Here is a 23324-nt window from a genome sequence, read left to right as displayed (position 1 = left end):
TTCTGCACCTGACCATTTAAAGCATGTTTCTCTTTGGAGTGGATGAGTAGCCTAATGGTTAGACTTTGATCCTGGTGACCTGGATTTGATTCCCACTGTAGCTCCTTATGACCTTGGGTAAATCACTTATTTTGCATGTTGATATATTTGCTCATTTTATATGTAACCTCTATTTTGTGTGTGTTTAATTCTCATTTATATATATGTGTGTGTGTGCGCGTGTGTGTGTGTGTGTGTATTTTAAATAGTGGTTTGTTAACCCCTGATGCAGCCTATTTGGCGAAACATGGCCACATCGGGTCTATTTCAATAAAGAATTTTTCGGACTCCAGGTCTACTTTGTTTTCTCTGCTTGTTGGTTGCAATGGACTTGAGAAGAGACTCTTCTCGGTTTGTGTATTTGGGTCTGATGACTGTTATGTAGACCTGGAAGTCTATGAGAGTAGCCTTACAGGCTGAAATTCCATTTTAGACAGAATGTAGAAATAGGAATTGGTGGCTTACAATAAACGCACACGATACTTATACAAACATCTTAAATTATCACACGCTTAAAACAATCATTAAAATAATAAATAAAAAATAATACAACAAAAAAAAATACTGCGAACACAAAAGTACCTGCCATTTCTATTAAGCAGGAAATGCTGCTTGAAACAGATGTGCTTTCAGATGTTTCCGGAAGGTCAGTAGGAAAGAACTGGAACAAATTGCAACTGATAATGCAGTGCAAAGAACTGGTCCAGGTCAGGACTTGTCAAGTTCACTAGTACTTCAGAAAAGGATCTGCCAAAATTGAGCCTTGTCTAAAACAGCTGCTGGAATGGATGTGTGTGTGTTTGCTACATGCAGCAGGCACATACGTTTTACAAGAGTCATCGAAAATATCAACGGGCCCGACACGGCAACACCGGTGGCGTAGCTACGGGTGGGCCTGGGTGGGCCACAGCCCACTCAATTTGGACTCAGGCCCACCCAACATTGTGGCACTTTTGCTGTAGCTGGTGGAAATCCCCAAACCCCACCAGCTAAAGATTTCCCCTGGTACATAGGCATGACCCATGGCACAGCTGCAATGACAGCATGGAGCAGATCCCTTAAGGGTGCCACGTTACCATCTTTCAGTCTGCCACCTCCCTCCACTCTGTCACACAGAGAACACGCAGCCTTGATTTCTCTCTCCTGAACTTTTATTTTCTTTCAAGTATACTGAACATCATTTTAAAAACACAAATAAATAAGTGACATGTTACAAATAAAAAAATACCTAAAAAAAACACTATTAAATAGTTGTACATACACACTGGAGACAGACTCTAAAAACATTCGCACACCTTTTTCATCAAGACGACTCACTACTTCTACATTTAAAACTGACAGAGTGTAAAAATCAGTGCAACAGAAACATCTACAGTACTGTTATACTATACAAAAACACAAATTACTCTACACTGTGGACACAGTTCGGAATATTATAGTCACCAGAGGAAAGGATCTCTCGCTTACATCACATACTATGATAGGAGAGTTCTATTTACCTGTCAAATCAATCTGCTATAACTTAAGGCCTACTATTTAAGTCAATGAGCAAAAATATATATACATATATATTTTAAATATCTTTTAAAAAGCAGGAAATGTATGTTTCCCATTAATGATGAATTTCAGTCAGTCGGAGCTTGGCAGGAAGCTGTGATCACTTGCAATCACGATGTGGGTTAGACCAGGCATCTCTACGGGCTTCTTCAACCACGGAATGCTCTGCTCACCATTGGTCAGGGCAGCGTCATGTGACCATGCATGGGTGGGGGGGGGGTCCTTTCCAAGAAGTCCCAAGCCATTAACCAATGGCTAGGCAACGTTGCTAATACCCTATGACATCACAATAGGCTGTTTACGGGCATTCCTGTTTAAAAGGCAGTGTGTCCCTCTCCACAGTTCTGTGATAATTTACCAGCAGGACTCCAGGAGGGGCAAGAAAGGATTTTTCTACCCTTTCCCTGTGGTGGAAAATCTCCACGACATCCAGGTTGAAATCTTGCAACAAGTACAAACTCTGTCACGCAGTATTGCTTACATGCATCATCGCTAACACTGCTAAGTAGTCAATGATGGCAGATAAAGATTCATGACCCATTTCCAGTCTGCCCAGTTATTCCCAGCCACGCTGCCAGCCAGAGATCTTGACTGCTTGCAATATAGTGGGATAAATCTATGCTGAAAACCCACCTTTTCACCGCTGCTTTTGGCTCCTAGCTACTACTCAATTACCTCCCCTTGTTCCTTCTCACCCAGTACTCCCTCGCCCTTAATTGTCTTGTCTGTCTGTATTATTTTTAGATTGGAAGCTCTATCGAGCAGGGACTGTCTCTCTATGTCAGGTGTTCAGCGCTGCGTGCGTCTGGTAGCGCTATACAAATGTTAATAATAATAATAATAATAATAAATTAAATGAACTGAAAGGGAATACGGACCTTCGGTGGCGCTCTAGGTAGCCCCTAATAGCCCCACGTCACTCCTGTAGCTGGAAGCCTCCGTTTATAAGCAACTTGCTTCCACGGTCCTCCAAAACCAAGAAAGGAGAAGTGATTGTTTATTATAAAAAGCCATCGCTTTCCATGGAAAATTGGGGCGGGTGAAAGCTTATGATTTCGTTGTTTAGAAATGCGCAAGTCAAATGCCCAACACAGTGCCAGGCATGGAGACTTACCCCAGTGAAAGTGACATGGGTTTAAATGAGTCCTGATGCTAAATTCAAGTCTCTCAAAGCCAGAAGGAGCTGTGAGTGAAACAGCCCCCATGGAAGTCAGCTGCATGCTTTTACAGACATGCTTAAAATCCCCCCCCCCCCCCCCCCCACCTAGGTTTTGTCCACACCTGTTCATGCCACAACAAGTAATCTGTCAGCAACTTTTAACATGGGCTTGGCAAGGCAGACATGGAGGGTTTTTTTCATTCTCAGTGACAGGCCTTCTGCAGACAGCCGTGCGTATTTCGGGATTTCATGTCACCACTCTGGAAATTTGGGGAAAGGGGGACCAATAAGAACACCCCAAAATTTTGTTTTCTTATGTTCCTAGAAAAAAAACATGGATCGTCACCTCTGCCCCCAACAAGGAATGTAATTTTAGAAAAATAGACTTAGAAAAAAAGGAAACAGAAAGGCTAAAGACGGCAAAATCCCCACTGTTCTCAAAGTCATGCGTCTGCGGCAGGGCCCTACCTTGCCTGCTCTGAGCTTTCCTTCAGTGACTTTACAGGTTTGTGAAGTGAATGTTTTGCACCAGGGCAGGATGCTGTTGCACTGCCTCAGGCCATGGGTGGCAAACCTCAGAGCCAGGGGCAGCCTGGGGCTTGAAGCTCTGGTCTCGGGCAAGATGCCACAGAATGACTGGGTTACTAAAGCGTAACTCAGTGGGAGTTATTTTTCCAAATTCTCTCCCTCTACCAGATGAACAGGTGTCATCTTAAATCAACAAAGCAGAGGTGGAAAAAAAAGGAGGTATGGCTGAGAAATTCTGGGTGGATTTCTTTTTTTTTTTTTCCTTTTCACGATGTTTAGTTAAAGTGCACAGCACAACAGGACTATGGAAACCAAAAGGAACAGCTTCCACTAACTGGAGAATACTTGGGCTGCAAGGCCTTTTGCATTCTCTATCTATACAGGAATTTTCAAGCTCAAGATTCACTGAGGCTTATTGTCTGGTCTGGTGAAGGATGGTGATCAGCCCACCTGCACAGTAAATGTTTGACCTAAGTGGGTCATGAGCTGGCTTCCAAGCAGAAGCTGATCCCCTGTTGTTCCTGGGAACAGCCATTTTGTGTACTAACGCCAGTACTGCAAGACAAAATGGTTTCCCTAGCAACCACCAGAAAGCTCTCTTCAAAGTAAAATGGCTGACAAAATAAACTTTGACAATTCAGCCGGGGGAGCGCCTTCACCTGCCAGTCAATTAAGCTGCCTTGACTTTTGAACATGAAATCTATCCTTCCATAATATACAAATGTTAAAAAAAACAATTTTAAAAACCTAAAACCTCCAGACCTTTAGACCTTTAGAAGGTTGGAATTCTTCCATAAATAAGGTTATACATAAAAATCGGAAAGGGGGGGGGGGTCTCCTCCCCATCTTTGTCGCTCAAAACCACAAGGTTACCCAATAACATTCTCTATTTCTGAAGCTACCGGCACTTTTTGAAATCCTGGACATCCTCTAGTTGAGGCCATCTGGCACTGCGACCGATACCGAGAATGTTCAGCGAGAAATAGCAGATGTAAAAAAGCAAACATAAGTAACAGGCTTAACCGCTGCAAGCTCTTCCCTCCTCTAAGTCATCAGTCCAATTCTGAAACAGTCTGAGTGAAGATTGAAAAAGGATGGAGCCCTCTCTCCCCTGCCCTGTGCCGCTACACTGGAGAGTCAGCGCCGGTTCCCAGGCTGACCACTTCGTCAAGGGCCATCTGTTTGTCCATCTGTCCGGCTCCACCCTGACGGAAGCCAGAGGCAATCTCATCAAAGGTGCGGCCTTTGGTCTCGGGGACCTTGAAGTAGGTAAATATGAAAAAGAAGATGAGCAGCACAAAGAAGATGATGAATACGTAAGGGCCGCAGAGTTTCTGAAAGACAAAACGGTGCAGACTGTCAGTGAAAGACACAATTTCCCCAGTCCGTTTCATTTTTATTCATTTATTATAATGCTATGTGCGGCCAGTTGAACAGTTCACAATATAAGCAATTCAATAACACATATCGCAGCAAATTAGATCAATACAATAAACCAAACCTAAAAGTAAAAATCAATAAAACCAATGAAAATAAACCAATAACCAAAATCTATGCCTTTAGAATTTCTAATTAACTCTTTTTTTTCAGAAATTATTTCTTAATTCTTAAGGCAAGGTGTTCCACAAAAGTGGACTAAAGCAATGAAAAGCCAAATTGACACATTAATGGACAGAGGCATCTCCACATCAGAGACATACAGCAGAGACATACAGAATCCACTAGAAAATAATTTCATGTCAGCCCCAAACTTCTGCAACTCTTTACCCATAGTTAGCAGGAAAAAGACACTCAGCCCAGAACAGCTGGCTAAAGTAGTGTTAGTCTAAAGACAATACAGAGAAATAAAACAAAAAAAAGGAAAAGATGATACCTTTTGTATTGGATTATCATTTTACTTCCCTTTTTTTATTCATTTTATTTCTATGTCCTGTCAGTGTACATTATCCTGTACAAGATAAAGCAAATCGCTGCAAGTCTCTGCTGCCAAGCTTTTTCACATGAAGGCTAAATGACTTGCTGAAATTCAGACTTAAGATGGTGGCAGAAGTGGGATTAAAACCAAGTCTCTAGCTTTCACAGCTCTGCAAGGTTGAGATGCTGTGCTAGCACTCTATGAATTACATTTAGACGATTATCAGTGTGATTAAGAATCCTTTCAATTACCAGAAATTGTAATTTAAAGAATCGAGATGTTTACTGGCCTATTAGCTCAGAGGCAAGGGCTGTGTGCTGCCAAGCAGAGGAAATGTGCTGGAATTCTGCTCCTCAGGCAAGCCGGGGTTGGGGTGCTGTGGAAGGGGAGGGATTCCTGGTTGGTACTTAAGGAGTGGCCTAGTGGTTAGAACACCGGTCTTGCAATCCAGAGGTGGCCGGTTCAAATCCCACTGCTGCTCCTTGTGATCTTGGGAAAGTCACTTAACCCTCCATTGCCTCAGGTACAAACTTAGATTGTGAGCCCTCCTGGGACAGAGAAATATCCAGAGTACCTGAATGTAACTCACCTTGAGCTACTGCTGAAAAAGGTGTGAGCAAAACCTAAATAAATAAAGATTCCATGCAGAATCTCAAACAATAGCAACATTCCATGTAGAACCCTAAAGAATAACAAGCGGAGGAGTGGCCTAGTGGTTAGTGCAGTGGAACATGGAATGTTGCTACTATTGGAGATTCTGGAATGTTGCTATTACTTGAGATTCTACACGGAATGTTGCCAGTGGAGGAGTGGCCTAGTGGTTAGAGCACCGGTCTTGCAATCCAGAGGTGGCCAGTTCAAATCCCACTGCTGCTCCTTGTGATCTTGGGAAAGTCACTTAACCCTCCATTGCCTCAGGTACAAACTTAGATTGTGAGCCCTCCTGGGACAGAGAAATATCCAGAGTACCTGAATGTAACTCACCCTGAGCTACTACTGAAAAAGGTGTGAGCAAAATGGAAATAAAATAAAAATAGCCCTGACAAAACATCCTGGTAACAAAATAACCCTTGACAAAATGGCCCCTCCCACAAAATAGCCCCCTAGAAAAAAATGCAGTGCCATATTCTGGGCAGCCTGATCAGGCCCTTTTGTTAGGGGGCTAATTTTTCAAGGGCTATATTGTGGGCAGTCCGTTTTGACAGGGGCTATTATGTCGGGAGCTTTTTTGTCGGAGCCATTTTGGCAGGGCTATTTTGACCGGGTGCCCTTAAGGGGTAATTCTGTAAGAGGCCCCCTAGATTTAGGCGGTAAGAATGCACCTGAATGCTGGCATTCCAGTCATTTCACTGGTTACACATTATTCCGTTGTGCCAATATTCAATGGCAGCACTTTGCCAGGGGGGCGCAGTTTGGGCTGGGCACACCTTTCCACACATAAATGCTAAAATTCTACCATCTGCATAAGAGTCTCTAGAGCAGTTCTAAGGCTGGTGGAACACCATGTGCCTAAAATTGAGGCAGGTGTTTGATCCAGGGGAGTAGCCAGACTTCGACGGGAGGGGGGTCCAGAGCCCGAGGTGAGGGGGCACATTTTAGCCCCCCCCCCCCCCCCGGCACTGGGGAGTGGGAACTATCTGGTGGTAGTTCCGGACTGGCGCGTGGTCACCCACCAACCCTTTACTAAAAGGACTCCTCAGAGTCCGTGTTAACCAGGTTCCAGATGTGGCACCGAGCTGGGGTTGAAGCTATGATAGCCGAACGGAGCTGGGAGAGAGATGGGGGGGGGAGGGGGGGGCTAAAAAATTCCATAGGTATTTGTGACTGAAGACCACGGAAACATTGCCCAATAGAAGATGGTTCTGACTGAGACAGAAACTACCAGATAAAAATAAAGCCAACCAAAATGCATAGTGGTCTTGTGGCCCTGTAGGATTCATGACCTTCACCTGATCCTCTATCGCCTCCACATTCTTTACCCTCTAATAAGTTTGGATATAGTTATCTTATACCAAGGGCGGATGTAACCATTTGGGCAACAGGGCAGTGCCCGAGGGCCCAGAGGCTCTGCCCGGATACCTGGCACGCCGCTGGTGATCTAGTGGCCTCGGCAGAGAGTGGGGAACCTATTTTTTCCTGACCGACCCGCAGGGTTGCCACTATTCCTCCCCACCCGGCACCGCCGCATTTTAAAAACGGCAACTGAGAATGTTGAGACCTGCCAGACTACTACGGGACGTCTCGGCCGCCATTTTGAAAACACGGCAGTGCTGGCAGGCGGGGGAATAGTGGCAGCACGGTGGGCGGGAAAGAACATGCCCCCCCCCCCCTCCCCACAGAGGCCACCAGACTACCAGGACCCCTCAGGTAGGACTGGAGTAGCGGGGGCATCAGATGCGGAGGCAAGGGGGGGCCGGGCAGCAGCCGGGCGGGGGGCCCACACCACCCTCAGTCCACACATTTTCATCATGTTGAGGACACAAAGCTTCCACACAAGTTAATGAAGGAAAATATTCCCAACTTCTCAGCCCCATGAGAAAGACCAAATAATGACATCCTTCAGGTGAGTTATAAATTCTCTGTTACCAGACTATACACTCACATAAAGTTATAAGCTACAGCCTCACTGCCCCTGCACTGGGTGACACCGAAATGTACTGTAGTAGGCCAAGCTATAATTTATGCTTTCTGCTATATCAAACTCTGCTTTTCTCCTTACCTCTACATATTGGAAGCACATTCCCACTATGAAGTTGGACGTCCAGTTCGAGAACCCAGCTACGGCAATGGCCGAGGGACGCGGACCCTGGCTGAAGAGCTCTGCCACGATGAACCACGGAATGGGGCCTGGTCCAATCTCAAAGAACGCCACAAAGCCAAAGATGGCGATGATGCTGATATACGACATCCAGTTCAGTTGTTCCTGTGCACGGGAGGGAAAAGAACGGGGGGGGGGGGGGGAGGGGGGGGTCATTCCAGTTCCTTAGCAGTAAAAAGTATTGAACCTCAGTGAATTCCACTGTTCCTGGTCCCTCTGCCGTCTCCAGTTTCTGCTTTTCTTTCTTGTGCTAATTCTTCCTCATGTTCTCCTATGCCTCTTCCTTCCCTGCAGTAGCGTAGCCAGAGTTTAATTTTTAGGTGGGCCTGGAGGTGGACTGGGTGGGCACAGGCCTTGCATTTCCTCTCCACCCGCTACCATCCCCCCCACCCACCGCCGCATTTCCTCTCCATCTGCCCGCCGCCGCCGCCGCATTTCCTCTCCACCCACTACCCCCCCCTCTCCCGCGACAGCCCCCTGCACATGGTCAGTTCTGGTCATTTTTACTGCCCTGACGCGCCGTTCTCCCTCCAGCACCGGCGATTCCCATAGCCAGCCTTCTGCCAGCGTGCGTCGTTGGAGCCTCTTCTCAGGAGCGTCCCGCCTATTCTGCAACTTCCTGTTTTCCGCAAAGGTGGGACGCAGGAAGTTGCAGAGTAGGCGGAACGTGCCTGAGAAGAGGCCCCGACGACGCGCGCTGGCAGAAGGCTGGCTATGGGAATCGCCGGTGCCGGAGGGAGAACGGCGCTTCAGGGCAATAAAAGTGAGCAGACCACGCGGACGGGGAGAGCGGGCAGAAGAGGCTGGGCGGGCCTGGAGCAAAAGTGGCTGGGCCTGGGCCCGTCCAGGCCCACCCGTGGCTACGCCCCTGCTTCCCCGTGTCACCTTCTTGTGCAGTTTTCCCTCCACTCCTCGACTCTGTGGCCAAAGTGTTGGTCTCCATTTCTCTCTTCTCTCACCCCCTTAAGTTTCTTTTGATCCTCTGCCTCACGGTACATTTCCTGACTCCTGTTCCCCCAATTCTGAAATGTCACATCTGTCCCTCTTATTCTTCTCTCCTTCTCGTGCTCCCAAATTCTGTGGGTGGTACGCTCAGAACTTTCTGCTGTGCCGCCCCCCACCCTCTCCAATCTCTAAGTCTATCACTTTCTCTTGCCCGTACTCTCTTCCCAAATCTGGTTCTCTGGTCACCCACTCCTCAGATTTCAGTTTGAGAAACCCCGGTGCATGCAAATCTCTCTCATGAATATTCATTGTGGGAAGCCCCAAAACCCGACTGGCTGGGGGGCCTTTAGGACCAGGTTTGGGAACCGCTGCCCCAGGGCATATTCTAACGTCTGTGAAAATCTCAGCCCTCATGTCCTACAATGCTGAAGAAGGGCCATGTTCTTCTTCCATAAGGGGAGAAACAGGGCAGGAAGGAGGGGAAGTCGGGGGAGGGGGGAGACATCAATGAGGGACTCACCAGCAGCACTAGGGCGATGGTCATAAAGACAGCGCAAAAGGCCATTCCTATGAGGCCAATGAGGTGCAGAGTCCTGCGGCCAGCACGCTCCACCACGAAAAGCTGTCAAACATAGAGATACGGTTATTACTAAAATCACTTGCTAGAATCCTCAAATAAAGAAATGCCATTTTAAGTGGCTACTTCAGGCGCGAAACAGCCGCTTGCCCCTTCGTTCTTAAAATCCTCTTAGAATTTTCTCCTCCAGCCACAGAGCTGAAGGAGACTCAGGTATCTGAAGGCTGTGCACACATAGGGTTACCATATTTTGTCCCCCAAAAAGGAGGACACATACCCCGCCGCCACTGCCACCCACCCGCCCTGCCCCTTCCACACCCTCGCTCCGCCCCCTGTCACATTTCCCTCCCCCCCTGTCACTCCCCCTCCCTGTCACCCCCTCCCCTTACCTTACTACTGCCCTAGTGACCCCTTCGGGGCAGGAAAGAGCCCCCTCTTTCCTGCCTGGAGTGCTGCCCAGCATGCATCCTTCCGGTTGATGATCTCGGCGCTGATTCAAAATGGCCGCCGAGAGTTGACGTCTCGCGAGGTCACTTCAACTCTCGGCGGCCATTTTGAATCGGCGCCGAGATCAGCAACAGGAAGGGTGCACGCAGGGCAGCGCTCCGGGCAGGAAAGAGGGGGCTCTTTCCTGCCCCGAAGGCGGAAGAGGTCACTAGACCACCAGGGCAGTAGTAAGTAAGGGGAGGGGAGGCTAGAAATCTGCCCGTTTGTCCAGAAATCCGGACAAACGGGCAGATTGGCAAAACCCACCCGGCTGCCTGAACATGCTCTCAAAAAGAGGATATGTCCGGGTAAATCTGGACATATGGTAACCCTGTGTACACATAATTGACAGGGTTAAAGCTGACTACTAGAAAGGCTGTATATACATCAGAATTAGAGCCGATGTTTACCCAGACACAGCCGTGAAGGCCATTTGTACACTGAAGGGAAAGAGGATGGGCAACTCCAGTAACTGGAAGACTTCTATGGTTGGTGCAAAATGGCAAGGTCAAATCAAGATCAAGTTTACATATGTAGTATCACATCACACCTTGTTGGGCGGACAGGATGGACCACAGAGGTCATTATCTGCCGTCATCTACTACGTTACTATCAGAAGCGTAGCCAAGTTGAGGCATCGGGGGGGGGGGGGAGCATGGAAAGCGGATTGCTGCCGGCGCCTATTTTTCACACGGCAGATCGCGTGAAAAATAGGCATAGTCGGAAGTCCGTTTGGGGGAGCACTTGCTCCCCACGGTGACCCACCTAGCTACGTCTCTGGTTACTATAAGTTATGTTACTGCTTTTCTATGGTTAAAATCAAAGCAGTTTACATATTATAGACAATGGAGGGTTAAGTGACTTGCCCAGAGTCACAAGGAGCTGCAGTGGAAATTGAACCCAGTTCCCCAGGATCAAAGTCCACTGCACTAACCACTAGGCTACTCCTCCACTCATTCCACCAATAAGAGCCAACCTCATCAGTGATGTCACAATGGCTTGATTGCCCGATAGTTGTGATCTCATAAGGGAAAGGGGGAAAGAGAACTGGGACTTGATATACCGCCTTTCTGAGATTTTTGCAACTACATTCAAAGCGGTTTACATATATTCAGGTACTTATTTTGTACCTGGGCAATGGAGGGTTAAATGACTTGCCCAGAGTCACAAGGAGCTGTAGTGGGAATCAAACCCAGATCCCCAGGATCTCAGGCCACTGGACTAATCATTAGGCTACTCCTCCACTAGATTTAGAGCCGTCAATTACCCAGACAGACTGTAAAGGTTGTCACTAAACAATGGATATGGCCTGGGACTGATTTAGAGCTGAGGATTACTCACCGACACAATTGTGAAGGCCGTGTTTACAACTCCAGCTCCGATGGTAGCATAAACCGGCTGTGCCACCCCTGCCTTCTCGAAAATCTGGGTGGAGTAGTAGAAAATCTGAAGAGAAGAAAGAAAAAAAAAACATATTGAGTAACAGTTTTTAAAAGATGCAGGTATCCCAGAATCCCTTACTACAGTAATCAAAGGGCAGATGGTCAGTGCTACAAGAGCAGTATATGGCCTGGTTCAAAGGACTCTTTAAGGAGGTTCTCATTTAATTCTCTCCATGAAGTTACATAAAGGCACGCTTAAAACAAATAGGGAAAAAAAGGAGAAATTAGATCTTGCCTCATAATTTTCTTCCCATTAGTCATTCCCACTATTTCGGAACCTGTGGGGATAGTTGTGTCCATGAACCAGCAGGTGGCGATAGAGAATTGAAAACTGAGCTGAGACATATCTCTCTTGGTATCTAGTCCATCCACCTGCTGGAGACAGAAAATACTGAGATGCTGGACTGGATGCCAAGAGAGCTATGTCTCAGCTCAGTTTTTAGTTCTCTATCCCCACCTGCTGGCTGATGGACACAACTATCCCACAGGTTCTTGAACAGTGGGAAGCTGTGCAGTGGAAATGTTTTTTCACTCAGCATATAGTTAGGCTCTGGAACTCTTTGCAGGAGCAAGTGGTAAAGGCAGTTAATGTAGCTGGGTTTAAAACAAGTTTGGACAAATTCCTGGAGGAAAAGTCCACAGACCATTATTAAAATGGGGAAACTCCACTGCTTATTTCTGGGATAAGAGCATTAAATGTACATAAGTACATAAGTACATAAGTAGTGCCATACTGGGAAAGACCAAAGGTCCATCTAGCCCAGCATCCTGTCACCGACAGTGGCCAATCCAGGTCAAGGGCACCTGGCACGCTCCCCAAACGTAAAAACATTCCAGACAAGTTATACCTAAAAATGCGGAATTTTTCCAAGTCCATTTAATAGCGGTCTATGGACTTGGCCTTTAGGAATCTATCTAACCCCTTTTTAAACTCCGTCAAGCTAACCGCCCGTACCACGTTCTCCGGCAATGAATTCCAGAGTCTAATTACACGTTGGGTGAAGAAAAATTTTCTCCGATTCGTTTTAAATTTACCACACTGTAGCTTCAACTCATGCCCTCTAGTCCTAGTATTTTTGGATAGCGTGAACAGTCGCTTCACATCCACCCGATCCATTCCACTCATTATTTTATACACTTCTATCATATCTCCCCTCAGCCGTCTCTTCTCCAAGCTGAAAAGCCCTAGCCTTCTCAGCCTCTCTTCATAGGAAAGTCGTCCCATCCCCACTATCATTTTCGTCGCCCTTCGCTGTACCTTTTCCAATTCTACTATATCTTTTTTGAGATACGGAGACCAGTACTGAACACAATACTCCAGGTGCGGTCGCACCATGGAGCGATACAACGGCATTATAACATCCGCACACCTGGACTCCATACCCTTCTTAATAACACCCAACATTCTATTCGCTTTCCTAGCCGCAGCAGCACACTGAGCAGAAGGTTTCAGCGTATCATCGACGACGACACCCAGATCCCTTTCTTGATCCGTAACTCCTAACGCGGAACCTTGCAAGACGTATTGAGCTTTCTTGGGATCTTGCCAGGTATTTGTGACCTGGATTGGCCACTGTTGGAAACAGGATGCTGGGCTTGACGGACCTTTGGTCTGTCCCAGTGTGGTAATACTTATGTACTTATGATCCAGTAGGGCAATCTTATGTTTTTATGCTCCCAGATACAATATGAATGGTTGTCTGCCTTTATAAGCATATACAATACAGAAGGGTTCAAACACCTTGCCCCAGGTATGAAAAATATTTTCCCCATAGACACAAGATGAGAAATCCTTCATCACAGACTGACTCCATGCTGAAGTCTTGTGGGGGAATTCCTGTTATAGAGGAAGTCCTGCTCTTGGGAACTTTGCTCATAGCCCCAGTTCTGACTGGTATATATGTCAGTACAGTAGAAATTGTCAGGGAACTGTGAGGGAATGTCCTTGTTACAGGGAAGGACCATGAGATGACTCACTGACTGCAAACATAGATCCATCCAGAGTTTGATCAGTGTACCAGGAAGCAGGAACTTATTCCTCTGGGTTTTTCCCATTTCTTCCTTTGGTACACACAGGCCACAGCATGGAGCTTCCTTAAAGCAGACGTATGGAAAGTGTAGGGTTGGGTTGGGTGGAGGACGATGAATATGGAATTTGAACTTCCAGATCATTCCAACTGGAACAATCTAAAGCATGAACTGTGATTTCCTCATGACGGACCACATAAGGATGTCCCAACCCAGAAATTCCTGGACTGGTTCACAGAGCATAGAATCATCTGGGCAAAGTGATCCGTCATTCCATGCACCTTGTAACTGGGCTTCCCTTCTCAAATTTCAAACACGGATTACAGAAGCAAATCACTCTCCTGCTCGTGAAGACATTTCCACAGAAAATCGACATTAACTGCATAGCTGCCGAGAGGGAGGGGCAGGGGGGGGGCAAAATTCCCCGGGCCTCCAAGGGGGGCCAGGCACCAGGGTCTCTCTCTCTCTCCTGCTCCTGATGGGACCCGAGTGATCGCGTCCCGACAGGAGCAGAAGAGAGAAAGCTCCGGCGACGGACCCCCCTTGAAGGCTGGGGAGGACCCGGAGAAGCAGACGCTGCAGGTCTTCCTCCAGTGCTGCTCTTCTGCCCAGCTGAGCGGCTGCTGCTTTTCCTCTCAGGCGCGCATATTCCGATCCCATTGGCAAAAAACGTAGTGAGATCAACACGACACTTCCAAGACACCGTGGAGGCAAGTAATAGTTGATAATACTTTATTTAAAAAACAATGTTAAAAAACTCGAAAGAGTCTTTTATCGCCTCCACGGTGTCTTGGAAGTGTCGTGTTAATCTCGCTACTTTTTTGTCTTTTTATCTTTATCCTCGTAGTGGATCAAGTTTCTCCACTTTTGTTGTTTTTTTGCCCGATCCCACAGGTGTCAATCCCACGACTACCCACCGGGAGCACTGCCAGCAGAACCCGCTCTCTTTCTCACTACTTACAGCGTTGATCCCTGAAAGCTGCTGGGACAGCTGGAGGATGATGGCGATGATGATGGGCTGGCGGTACAAAGGTGAGCGGAACAGTTCCAAGATGGTGACTTTCTTCTCCCTCATCATCTGTTGACTCTCCTCCTTCATCTCCTGCAGGTCGCTGCTCACGTCAGTTGTGCCTCTCAGCTTCCTCAGAACTGACAGGACCAAAAATACGAAAGGTTATGGAGCTGAAAGGGAAGGGCCTTCAGCTCTACAGCACAGATCTGAGCTACCAAACCCTTGGCTGTTTCTTGTCTGGGACCTCAGGGGGTGAATATTCAGATGCAGGAGGTAGCCGGGCTGCCTCCCACAATCAGGCTGAGTCCGGACATTCACTGCTGACTGTGAATATCTGGTTTATTTTTGGCCGGTTCCAACTTAACTGGCCAAGCTGATAATCAACGCTGGCCGTTTAAGCTGGAACCGGCCAAAGATATTACCTGCTATTCACACGGCCAAATGTGGCTGCCAAACTTAGCTGGTGATGCACCGAAAATCAGCGGATAGCCGGGTAGATCGCGTGATATAACTGGCTTATCTGCTACGTAGTAACCGGCAACGTCCAGCGGAAGACAGCCAGCTATCTCCCGCCGAATATCACCGGATTGCCAGCTAGGTACCTTTTAGCTGGCCAGGTGCCATTCCTGGCCGGTTAAATGGTTTTGAGTATCGAGGAGGTCAGTCTTCTTCTGAACACTACCACTAACTGGATGGGAACATCAGTACAGAAACGCCCGAGGCCAGACTCTTAACAACCTTCACACTTTTTCATTTCTATATAAAACCCTGCTACAATACAGTAACAAGCATCGAACTCAGATCCTGCAGCTGGTTAAATAACAACCCTATTAATACTTAGTATACGCTTTAGTACATCGGAGGCATGCGTGCGTGCGTGTGTGTGTCTGTACGTGCATCCGAGGGGACGGGTGTGTGTTGGAAAGGGGACTTACTGTTTTTGGCACGATTTTCTTCATTTCGATTAATAAGCAGGAACCTCGGGCTCTCGGGGCAGAAGGGTAGCGCCACCACCTGCAGCACTGCTGGGAAGACGATGAAGCTCAGCAGGTAGGGCCACATGCTGTCGTTGCCCATAATGGAGTCCAGTCCAAATACCTGAGAAGGAAAGAGGCGGATGGTGTCAGAGGAGCACCTTTTTCATCACACTGCTCACCAGGGACCCCAAGCGGAGAACCACAGGCTCTAGGCCGGTCTTTCCCAACCCAGTCCTCGGGGCACACCTAGTCCCATTGGGTTTTCAGGATATAACTTAAGAACATAAGAGTAGCCATACTGGGTCAGACCAATGGTCCACCTAGCCCAGTATCCTGTTTTCCAAACAGTGGCCAAGCCAGGTCACATGTACCTGACAGAAACCCAATTAGCAGCAACACTCCATACTACAAATCCCAGGGTAAGCAGTTGCTTCCCCTGTCTGTCTCAATAGCAGACTATGGACTTTTCCTCCAGGAATTTGTCCAAAGCTTTTTTTTAAACCCAAATACGCTAACTGCTGTTACCAGCTCCTCCAGCAAAGAGTTCCAGAGCTTAATTAGTCGTTGAGTGAGTGCAAAAATATTTCCTCCTATTTGAGGAAGTGCATGCAAATCTACCTCATGCATATTCATTGTGGGTATCTTGAAAACCCAATGGGATTTGGTGTGCCCCTAGGACTGCGTTGGGAATGGCTGCTCTAGGCACTAGTCCATTGGCCTCAGCCTGCTCACCTGCCACACGTGACAATGTACAACCTGCCTGCCTTAAAGCACCAAATCACATCTACCCCCAGTTCGATATAGTGCACCAAAGTTATGTGGCAACCTTTGACGGTTAAGCAGAAGTTAAGAGCCAAAACAGGAGTGAAACTTCAATTAGGTGTCTAAGTATTCTAGCACATAACCACAAGGGGGAGCGTTCACATCAGGGACGTAGGCGGCACTGTTCCCTCTAAGCTGAGCGGGAGTCCTCCACCTACAGTCCTGCCAGTGGGTGGCGCTGTTTCACTATCACATTTTCAATAGCGAGGGACAGACAAGCTCTGCAAGACTCCAGAGAACCTGCCTGTCCCTAGGGATTGAAAGCACAATATCGAAGCACCGCCCCCCCCCCCACCCCCCCCCCCCCCCCCCCCCCCCCCTACTGGCCGCAATGCATTTTGGAGGACTCCTGCTCAGCTTATGGGGAAACGATGATGGGCAGGTCGGGGCATTCCACAAAGCATGTGCTTTATTGAATACTGTCAATTAGGCGCCCGTTCACACCTGTCATAGAGCAGACAAGTGGTGGAGCCTAAATTTTGACTTACGCTAGTGTTTCTAGAACGCATTCAGTGCACAAATTTACTGTTACAGAAGACTAAGTTTAGCACCTAGATGTGGGCCCTAACTTTTCGCGCTCTTCATAGGTTTGCCCGTAAAGTATTAACTAGTTCTTAATCTGCCTTCACGCAGGTATTAAACCCCACAGTACCTGCAGTCTGACCACAGAGAAGGGTCAGAGCTTCACCGTTATTATAGGATACCTATGTGAGAAACCCCCAAACTGGCCATTTTATCACCAAGAGAGGTGAAGAAAGCCGTGCCCAAATTTGCATCTACTCTTCAACTAGTCGTATAACTGCCATATTGGATAAAATGTTCATGGTAATCAAGGAGCAGGAAATAGACCAGGCTGACCACAGACAAACGAGGAGACTTCAGTCGATTGTGTAGATACTTTATTGGTGAAGACTCGACATACGTATAGTAACATAGTAGATGACGGCAGAAAAAGACCTGCACGGTCCATTCAGTCTGCCCAACAAGATAAATTCATATGTGCTACTTTTTATTTGTACCTGTCCTCTTCAGGGCACAGACTGTATAAGTCTGGCCAGCACTATCCCCGCCTCCCACCACCAGCTCTGGCACAGACCGTATAAGTCATAAGACATAGTACCGTGTTTCGGCTAGTAGGCCTGCATCGGGAGTCTTTAGGGTAAAATATGTGGATAACATCTAATGGTCGTGTCAGCCCATTTTAGGACCCACGTATTTTTCTAATCAAAGGTCTTTTTAAAGACCACATTGTTTCATCTACTTGGGTCTACGTTTATTGACCATTAGATGTTATTCACCTGTTTTACTCTAAAGACTCCTGATGCAGGCTACTAGCCGAAACCCAGTACCTTGTCGAGTCTTCACCAATAAAGTATCTACACAATCGACTGAAGTCTCCTCGTTTGTCTCTGGTCAGCCTGGTCTATTTCCCACTCCTTCTTTACTGTTGTTTTGTCGTGGGGTCTTGGCGTTCCACCGCCTCAGTGGACTCTCACCTATAAAATGTTCATGCACGTCACAACTCCACCTCCATTCTGCCCTAACAGTGCCCCAGGACACCTAGGCAGCTTGCATAAAGTAGGCACACATCTTCCATTTAGCTACCTTCACACACACGTGTGATCATGCAAATTTTATACAGGGAAAAACTCCCATGTCCCTGATTGTGAGGCACAATGACATGGCTGCATCACTTTCTCACACAGTCTCACCCTCCCACAAGCACAGGATCAGTCATCTCACATACAATGTCACACATATATACAATCAATCACCCCCCACACACACACCCCCCCCCAACTATCATGGAGAGTGCGTTACCTGCGCTATCAGGATCCCAATCACGATACCCAGCTGGTGCAGAGTCCCCAGAGCTCCACGCAGGGCTGTAGGTGCCACCTCGCCCACATACATGGGCACGAAGCCAGTTGTCAGGCCGCAATACAACCCGATGACGAACCGGCCAATGATCAGCATCTCAAAGGAGTAGGCTAACTTGGAGAACCCCATCAGTAAGGCTGCCAGGAAGGCCAAAATGTTGACCATCAACATTGAGTTCCGCCTGTAGGCAAAGGGACACAAGGAGAAGGTCAGGGGCATGGCTGTCCCTTCTGATAGGAAACCAACTCACCAGGGCTTAAGATCCTGTGGTATCACCATGGTCATCGCTACTGTACAGCTATGGAGTCCTGTGAGCCATATGGCCAATCAGAATACTGCCACATGTACAGGAAAACCAGGGCAGTGACCCACCTCAGGTAAGCACCAGAAATAGTTTGCCATCAATTCTTTTTCAATATCTAAAGCCAGTTAACTGGATAAGAAAGCTTCTTGCCTGGTTAACTGGCGCTGAATGGGCCCTGGGGGAATATTCAGCAGCACTTACAAGGATAGAGACATTGAATATCCCCTCTAACTACTGAAGCTGAAATCGGCTATTGTGTGGGCAGGTCAGAGAACAGAGTCGGCAGTTAGGTCAACCGGCAAAACAGGACCAGATAAACAGCAGTACTATCTCGGCTAGTTTAATTTAATTAAGGGGTGGATATTGGCACTTATCCAGTTCAGCGGTGTCTATCCGCACATACCAGGATATTTAATGTCGATAGCCGGACATGGCTAGGGTTACCATATGGCTCCAGAAAACGGAGGACTTCCATTGCTTTCAATGGAAGAAAAACCTGAACTGGATCAATGTGTCCTCCTTTTTCTGGAGCCATATGGTAACCCTAGACATGGCCCAGCACAAAATATCTGGACTTTATTTTAGCAACTGCTGTCAGTGATTTAAAAAATTTACACTCATATATTTTTTTAGAAAAGTAAACATTTATAGTGGACTTGCTAAAACTGATATTCCCAGGTGCTCCTTTCCGAGACTGATAACAGAGACAAGTTCTCAGAGAAAGAGCGATTAGCCCTCTGCCGATTCCAGCCACTGCCACTTGTATCCACCCAGTGACCTCCAGGGCCGTCTTGGCCAACAAGCCATGTCCAGGAGGCCTGGTACTCACCGGCCAAAACGATTCACAAACAGTCCGACAGAGAAAGATCCGATCATCCCCCCGACGGAGAAGATGGCGACAGACAGAGACCAGAGCGTCGTAAGAGTGCTGTCTGAGATAGACTCCTCATACCGGTAGATCCAAGTTTCGTTGTAAAATTTCTGTATTACCTACAGAGAGGAAAAAAAGAAAAAAAATATATATATTATCAGGGCAGCTGCTGACACCTGAAACTTCTCTGCCTGGACTTTTCCTGAATCAAAGTTCACTAACCACACCTTTTTGTTTTCCACAAGGAACAAGAAACAACAAAACTAGATAAATAAACTTTAAACCTTGGTAAGGAGAGAGATGCAGGTACAAGTTACATGTTTTTTAAAATGCATTTTGTTATTATTCTTGTTTTAGCTTTTATATGCTGTCGGTGCTGTCGTGGTCTGGGATCTGGGAGTCATCGTGGATAAGACGTCAAAAACTTCTGCTCAGTGTGCTGCGGCGGCTAAGAAAGCGCACAGAATGTTGGGTATTATTAGGAAAGGGATGGAAAACAAACAGGAGGATGTTATAATGCCGTTGTATCGCTCCATGGTGCGACTGCACCTCGAATATTGTGTCCAATTCTGGTCGCCGCATCTCAAAAAAGATATAAAGGAATTGGAGAAGGTGCAGAGAAGGGCGACAAAAATGATAAAAGGGATGGAACGACTTTCCTATGAGGAAAGGCTGAGAAGGTTAGGGCTCTTCAGCTTGGAGAAGAGGCGGCTGAGGGGTGATATGATAGAAGTCTACAAGATAATGAACGGATTAGAGCGGACAGATGTGAAGCGATTGTTTACGCTTTCAAACAACAACAAAACCAGGGGACACAAGATGAAGCTAGAATATGGTAGATTTAAAACAAATAGGAGAAAGTTTTTCTTTACTCAGCGTGTAGTTAGACTCTGGAACTCGTTGCCGGAGACTGTGGTGGCAGCGGCTGGCCTTACGGAGTTTAAGGGGGGTTTGGACAGATTCCTGAGGGAAAAGTCCATTGGTCATTATTAATTTTTTTTTGGGGGGGGGGGACGGGGGGTTGTCGGGTTCTTGAAGCCTGGATTGGCTGCTGTCGGAGACAGGATGCAGGGCTTGATGGACCATTGGTCTTTTCCCAGTATGGCAGTGCTTATGTTCTTACTAGCCGTTATGCCCGTTAAAACGGGCGAGATTTCCAGCTACCCTCCTCGCCAGGTCGCCGCTGTCCCTCCCCCTGAGGTCGCCGCTACTGTTCCCCCCCCCCCCCCCCCCGGAGTCACCAGCCCGGGCCCTCCCTTCGCGATTCAACTTACAGTGCCGAAACCACAACAGGCAGATCATCTGAGCTGCCATCGGCCTTCCTTCTCTGCCTGTGTCCCGCCCTCGTGTGATGTAACGTCGGCGAGGGCGGGACAGAGGCAGGGAAGGAAAGCCGACGGCAGCTCAGCTGATCTGCCTGTTGCGATTTTCGGCGCTGTAAGTTGAATTGCGAAGAGAGGGCCCGGGCCTTGTGGAGGGGGGGCGGCGGCGGTGACTCCGGTTGGGGGGGGAGCGGTAGCGACCTCGGCGGTTCCCTCCCTCCCTCCCCTTCGCGCAGTTTCCCTCTCTGTCCCGCCCCGTCATCACGTATTGACACGGGGGCGGGACAGAGAGGGAAAGTCTCTACTGCGCATTTGCGGGTGAGTACGGTCACTCGCAATTTATGTTTGATGTACCATGCAGTTCATGGAAGCCCCACTAGATGGTGCTGCAAACATCCTTATTTTTTCTTAACAGTTTTTTGTTTTTTTTTTTCCCTTCTGTGCCAGAGGCCACCGGATCTCCTGTCACAGAAGTTCCAAGATGAGGCAACTGCACTAGGAACTGATGCAACAAGAAGCAAAAGCATCCACTGGTGCCTTGGTTAAAAGTGACAGATCGCATGCTGAGACATTTGGGAGGATTCAGGGTCTCCGTCAGCAGTGACGAGGATGTTAAAAAAAATATATACTTTTCTTTTTTTTAAGCAGAAAAAAATTTCCAGCTCTGCCTTCCATGAAGACAGTGCGTATCGGCAACTGCTTGCATTAGATTAGAGCTATACTGATGCTTTGGGATCTCATTGGCAGAGCTGCTGTCTGACCCCAGCAGTGCAGGACTCCTGGATTCCCCGGGGCTGGATCAGGGACCACTTTCTGGAAAATGATGCTAATGGCTGGTCTCTGTGGTTTGCGAAAAACTCAGCACCTTAGTTTCCTGAGTGACTTATTACAGCTGCAGCAGCAGAAGCATGGGATAGCAGAGAAAGCCATTAGCATCTGGGACTAGCAACAGGATGAAGGACAGAGAAAGAGAGACGTCTGTTTCTCTGCATTTCCCAGTCTGAGACATCACTTCTGCTTTACCCACCTACATCAGCTACTTGTCAAATGAGTCAGGACGGGGTCCTCTGTCTTAAAGTACGTAGAAACCCACTGTCCCAGGAGAGGTGCAAAACAGGGGGAGCTACTCAGGCTCCTAACACTTTGGGGGGGGGGGGGGGGTTAGAGACACTCGAGGTCCAGTTTATAGAAAAAAAAAACTCCACCCTCCAGGACCCCCTCTGTGGAATCCTCCTGTGTGCCACTTTCAGCTATGCTGACAGGCTCTGGGATGTTGCTAGGTGCCCACTGTACGTAACTGAGGTCCTAAAGGTTTGCATTCAGGTCCATGTCACGTAGGAGTTTCTTTTGGCAGTAGACCAGAATGATTTGTTCACCACAGATTCTGCAGAAAGACTGGGAGGAAGTGGTTCTTCTGAGAAGCTCCCACAGAACATTTCACTTCACAGAGATGACTGCACCAAAGGAGGGGGTGGGGGGAGGAAAGCATGTGCAAGAGTGTGCCCGGAAAAATCAGTCTATGAAAATCCTTCTAGGTGTGGAACCTCCCTTTCGTCATGCTTAAGCCACTGGCTGCCAGGTCATTGGCTCTCTGAGGAGGTGTGAAGTGAGAGATGTGTCAGCTGTTACCCTCTCTCTCTCTCCTCCTTAGTAACACCGAGAGGAACAAAATGATTCTTGTAGCAATATTTGTCCACACACCCCTGTCCCAGCCACAGATCTCGTCCCATCCAGCGCACATACAAACTTAGGCAGCGAAAGGTTATGACACCAGCAACAAAAATAAAAAGTCCAGTAATTCAGGTGGCAAAGAATAATCGGGAAAGCAGAGTTTTATTAACCGAAAACAGCATTTGAGTTGTTAACGTTTTGAAATAGCCCTCCTACTTATCCACTATCACCATTATAGATCTTCAGAAAACTGTGGTTTATCATGGTTTAAAGCGCAGCTGGGCTGATTGTCATCTGAAACTGGTGCAGGCGTTGCAGAGACACATGTAAATCAGAGAGGAAGCATAAAGAGCAAAACAGATGGATCAGCTTGTTAAGGGAAAGAGGAGTGTCTAAGCCTTGGCCACAAGGGCTGCCCACTGGATCCATGTTATAACAGGTTGATCCAGTACAGGTTTTACCTCAAGTGCATGTACGGACGTGTAGACCTGACTTTAAGGTGGACTCAGGGAAGAACCTTACAAAGAAAGTGAGGGAGGGTTTGTGTCCTGCTCTGGGGTCATCCTACCCATCTCTTCATCCCCCTGAGCACTGGGGGTCTCCTGCCTGAGCCATAAAAACCGGATGAGCATAAAAAAGGTCAGGTTACACACAGCAAAGGTTTCCATCCTCACAGCACCTGGGCGGCTTCCGCCTTCACTCCCCTCCCCCTCCTGGCACTATTTCTCTGCCTCTTCCTGCTACGAACATAGGGAAATACAGGGTTGACATCTTAGAGCTGTAAGAACATCCCTCAAGGTTCTTTGCAGACATTGCTGCTTTTTGAAAGGCCAGGTTACAGCTTACTACTACTACTACTTAACATTTCTAGAGCGCTGCTGGGGTTACGCAGCGCTGTACAGTTTAACAAAGAAGGACGGACCCTGCTCAAAAGAGCTTACAATCTAAAGGACGAAATGTCAAGTTGGGG

The 23324-nt window shown here is 47.6% G+C and overlaps 1 protein-coding gene across 1 annotated transcript in view; it reads right to left on the bottom strand.

The window, feature by feature from the left end:
* Positions 1–3131: 3131 nt before the first annotated feature.
* Positions 3132–23324, bottom strand: part of SLC2A1 (solute carrier family 2 member 1) — a 41775-nt gene continuing 21582 nt past the window's right edge. The window contains exons 3-10 of the mRNA XM_030222417.1: positions 19320–19480; positions 18127–18367; positions 15442–15604; positions 14456–14643; positions 11366–11470; positions 9482–9583; positions 7918–8121; positions 3132–4617 (exon numbers count right to left, since the gene is read on the bottom strand). Coding sequence (XP_030078277.1) covers positions 4408–4617; positions 7918–8121; positions 9482–9583; positions 11366–11470; positions 14456–14643; positions 15442–15604; positions 18127–18367; positions 19320–19480 — 1374 coding nt within the window. The 3' untranslated portion in view covers positions 3132–4407. The remainder of the gene's footprint in view (positions 4618–7917; positions 8122–9481; positions 9584–11365; positions 11471–14455; positions 14644–15441; positions 15605–18126; positions 18368–19319; positions 19481–23324) is intronic.

The sequence above is a fragment of the Microcaecilia unicolor genome, chromosome 13 (assembly GCF_901765095.1).
Source record: "Microcaecilia unicolor chromosome 13, aMicUni1.1, whole genome shotgun sequence".
NCBI lineage: Eukaryota > Metazoa > Chordata > Amphibia > Gymnophiona > Siphonopidae > Microcaecilia > Microcaecilia unicolor.
Note: the sequence above shows the minus strand (reverse complement) of the source record. Positions and strands in the feature narration are given on the sequence as shown.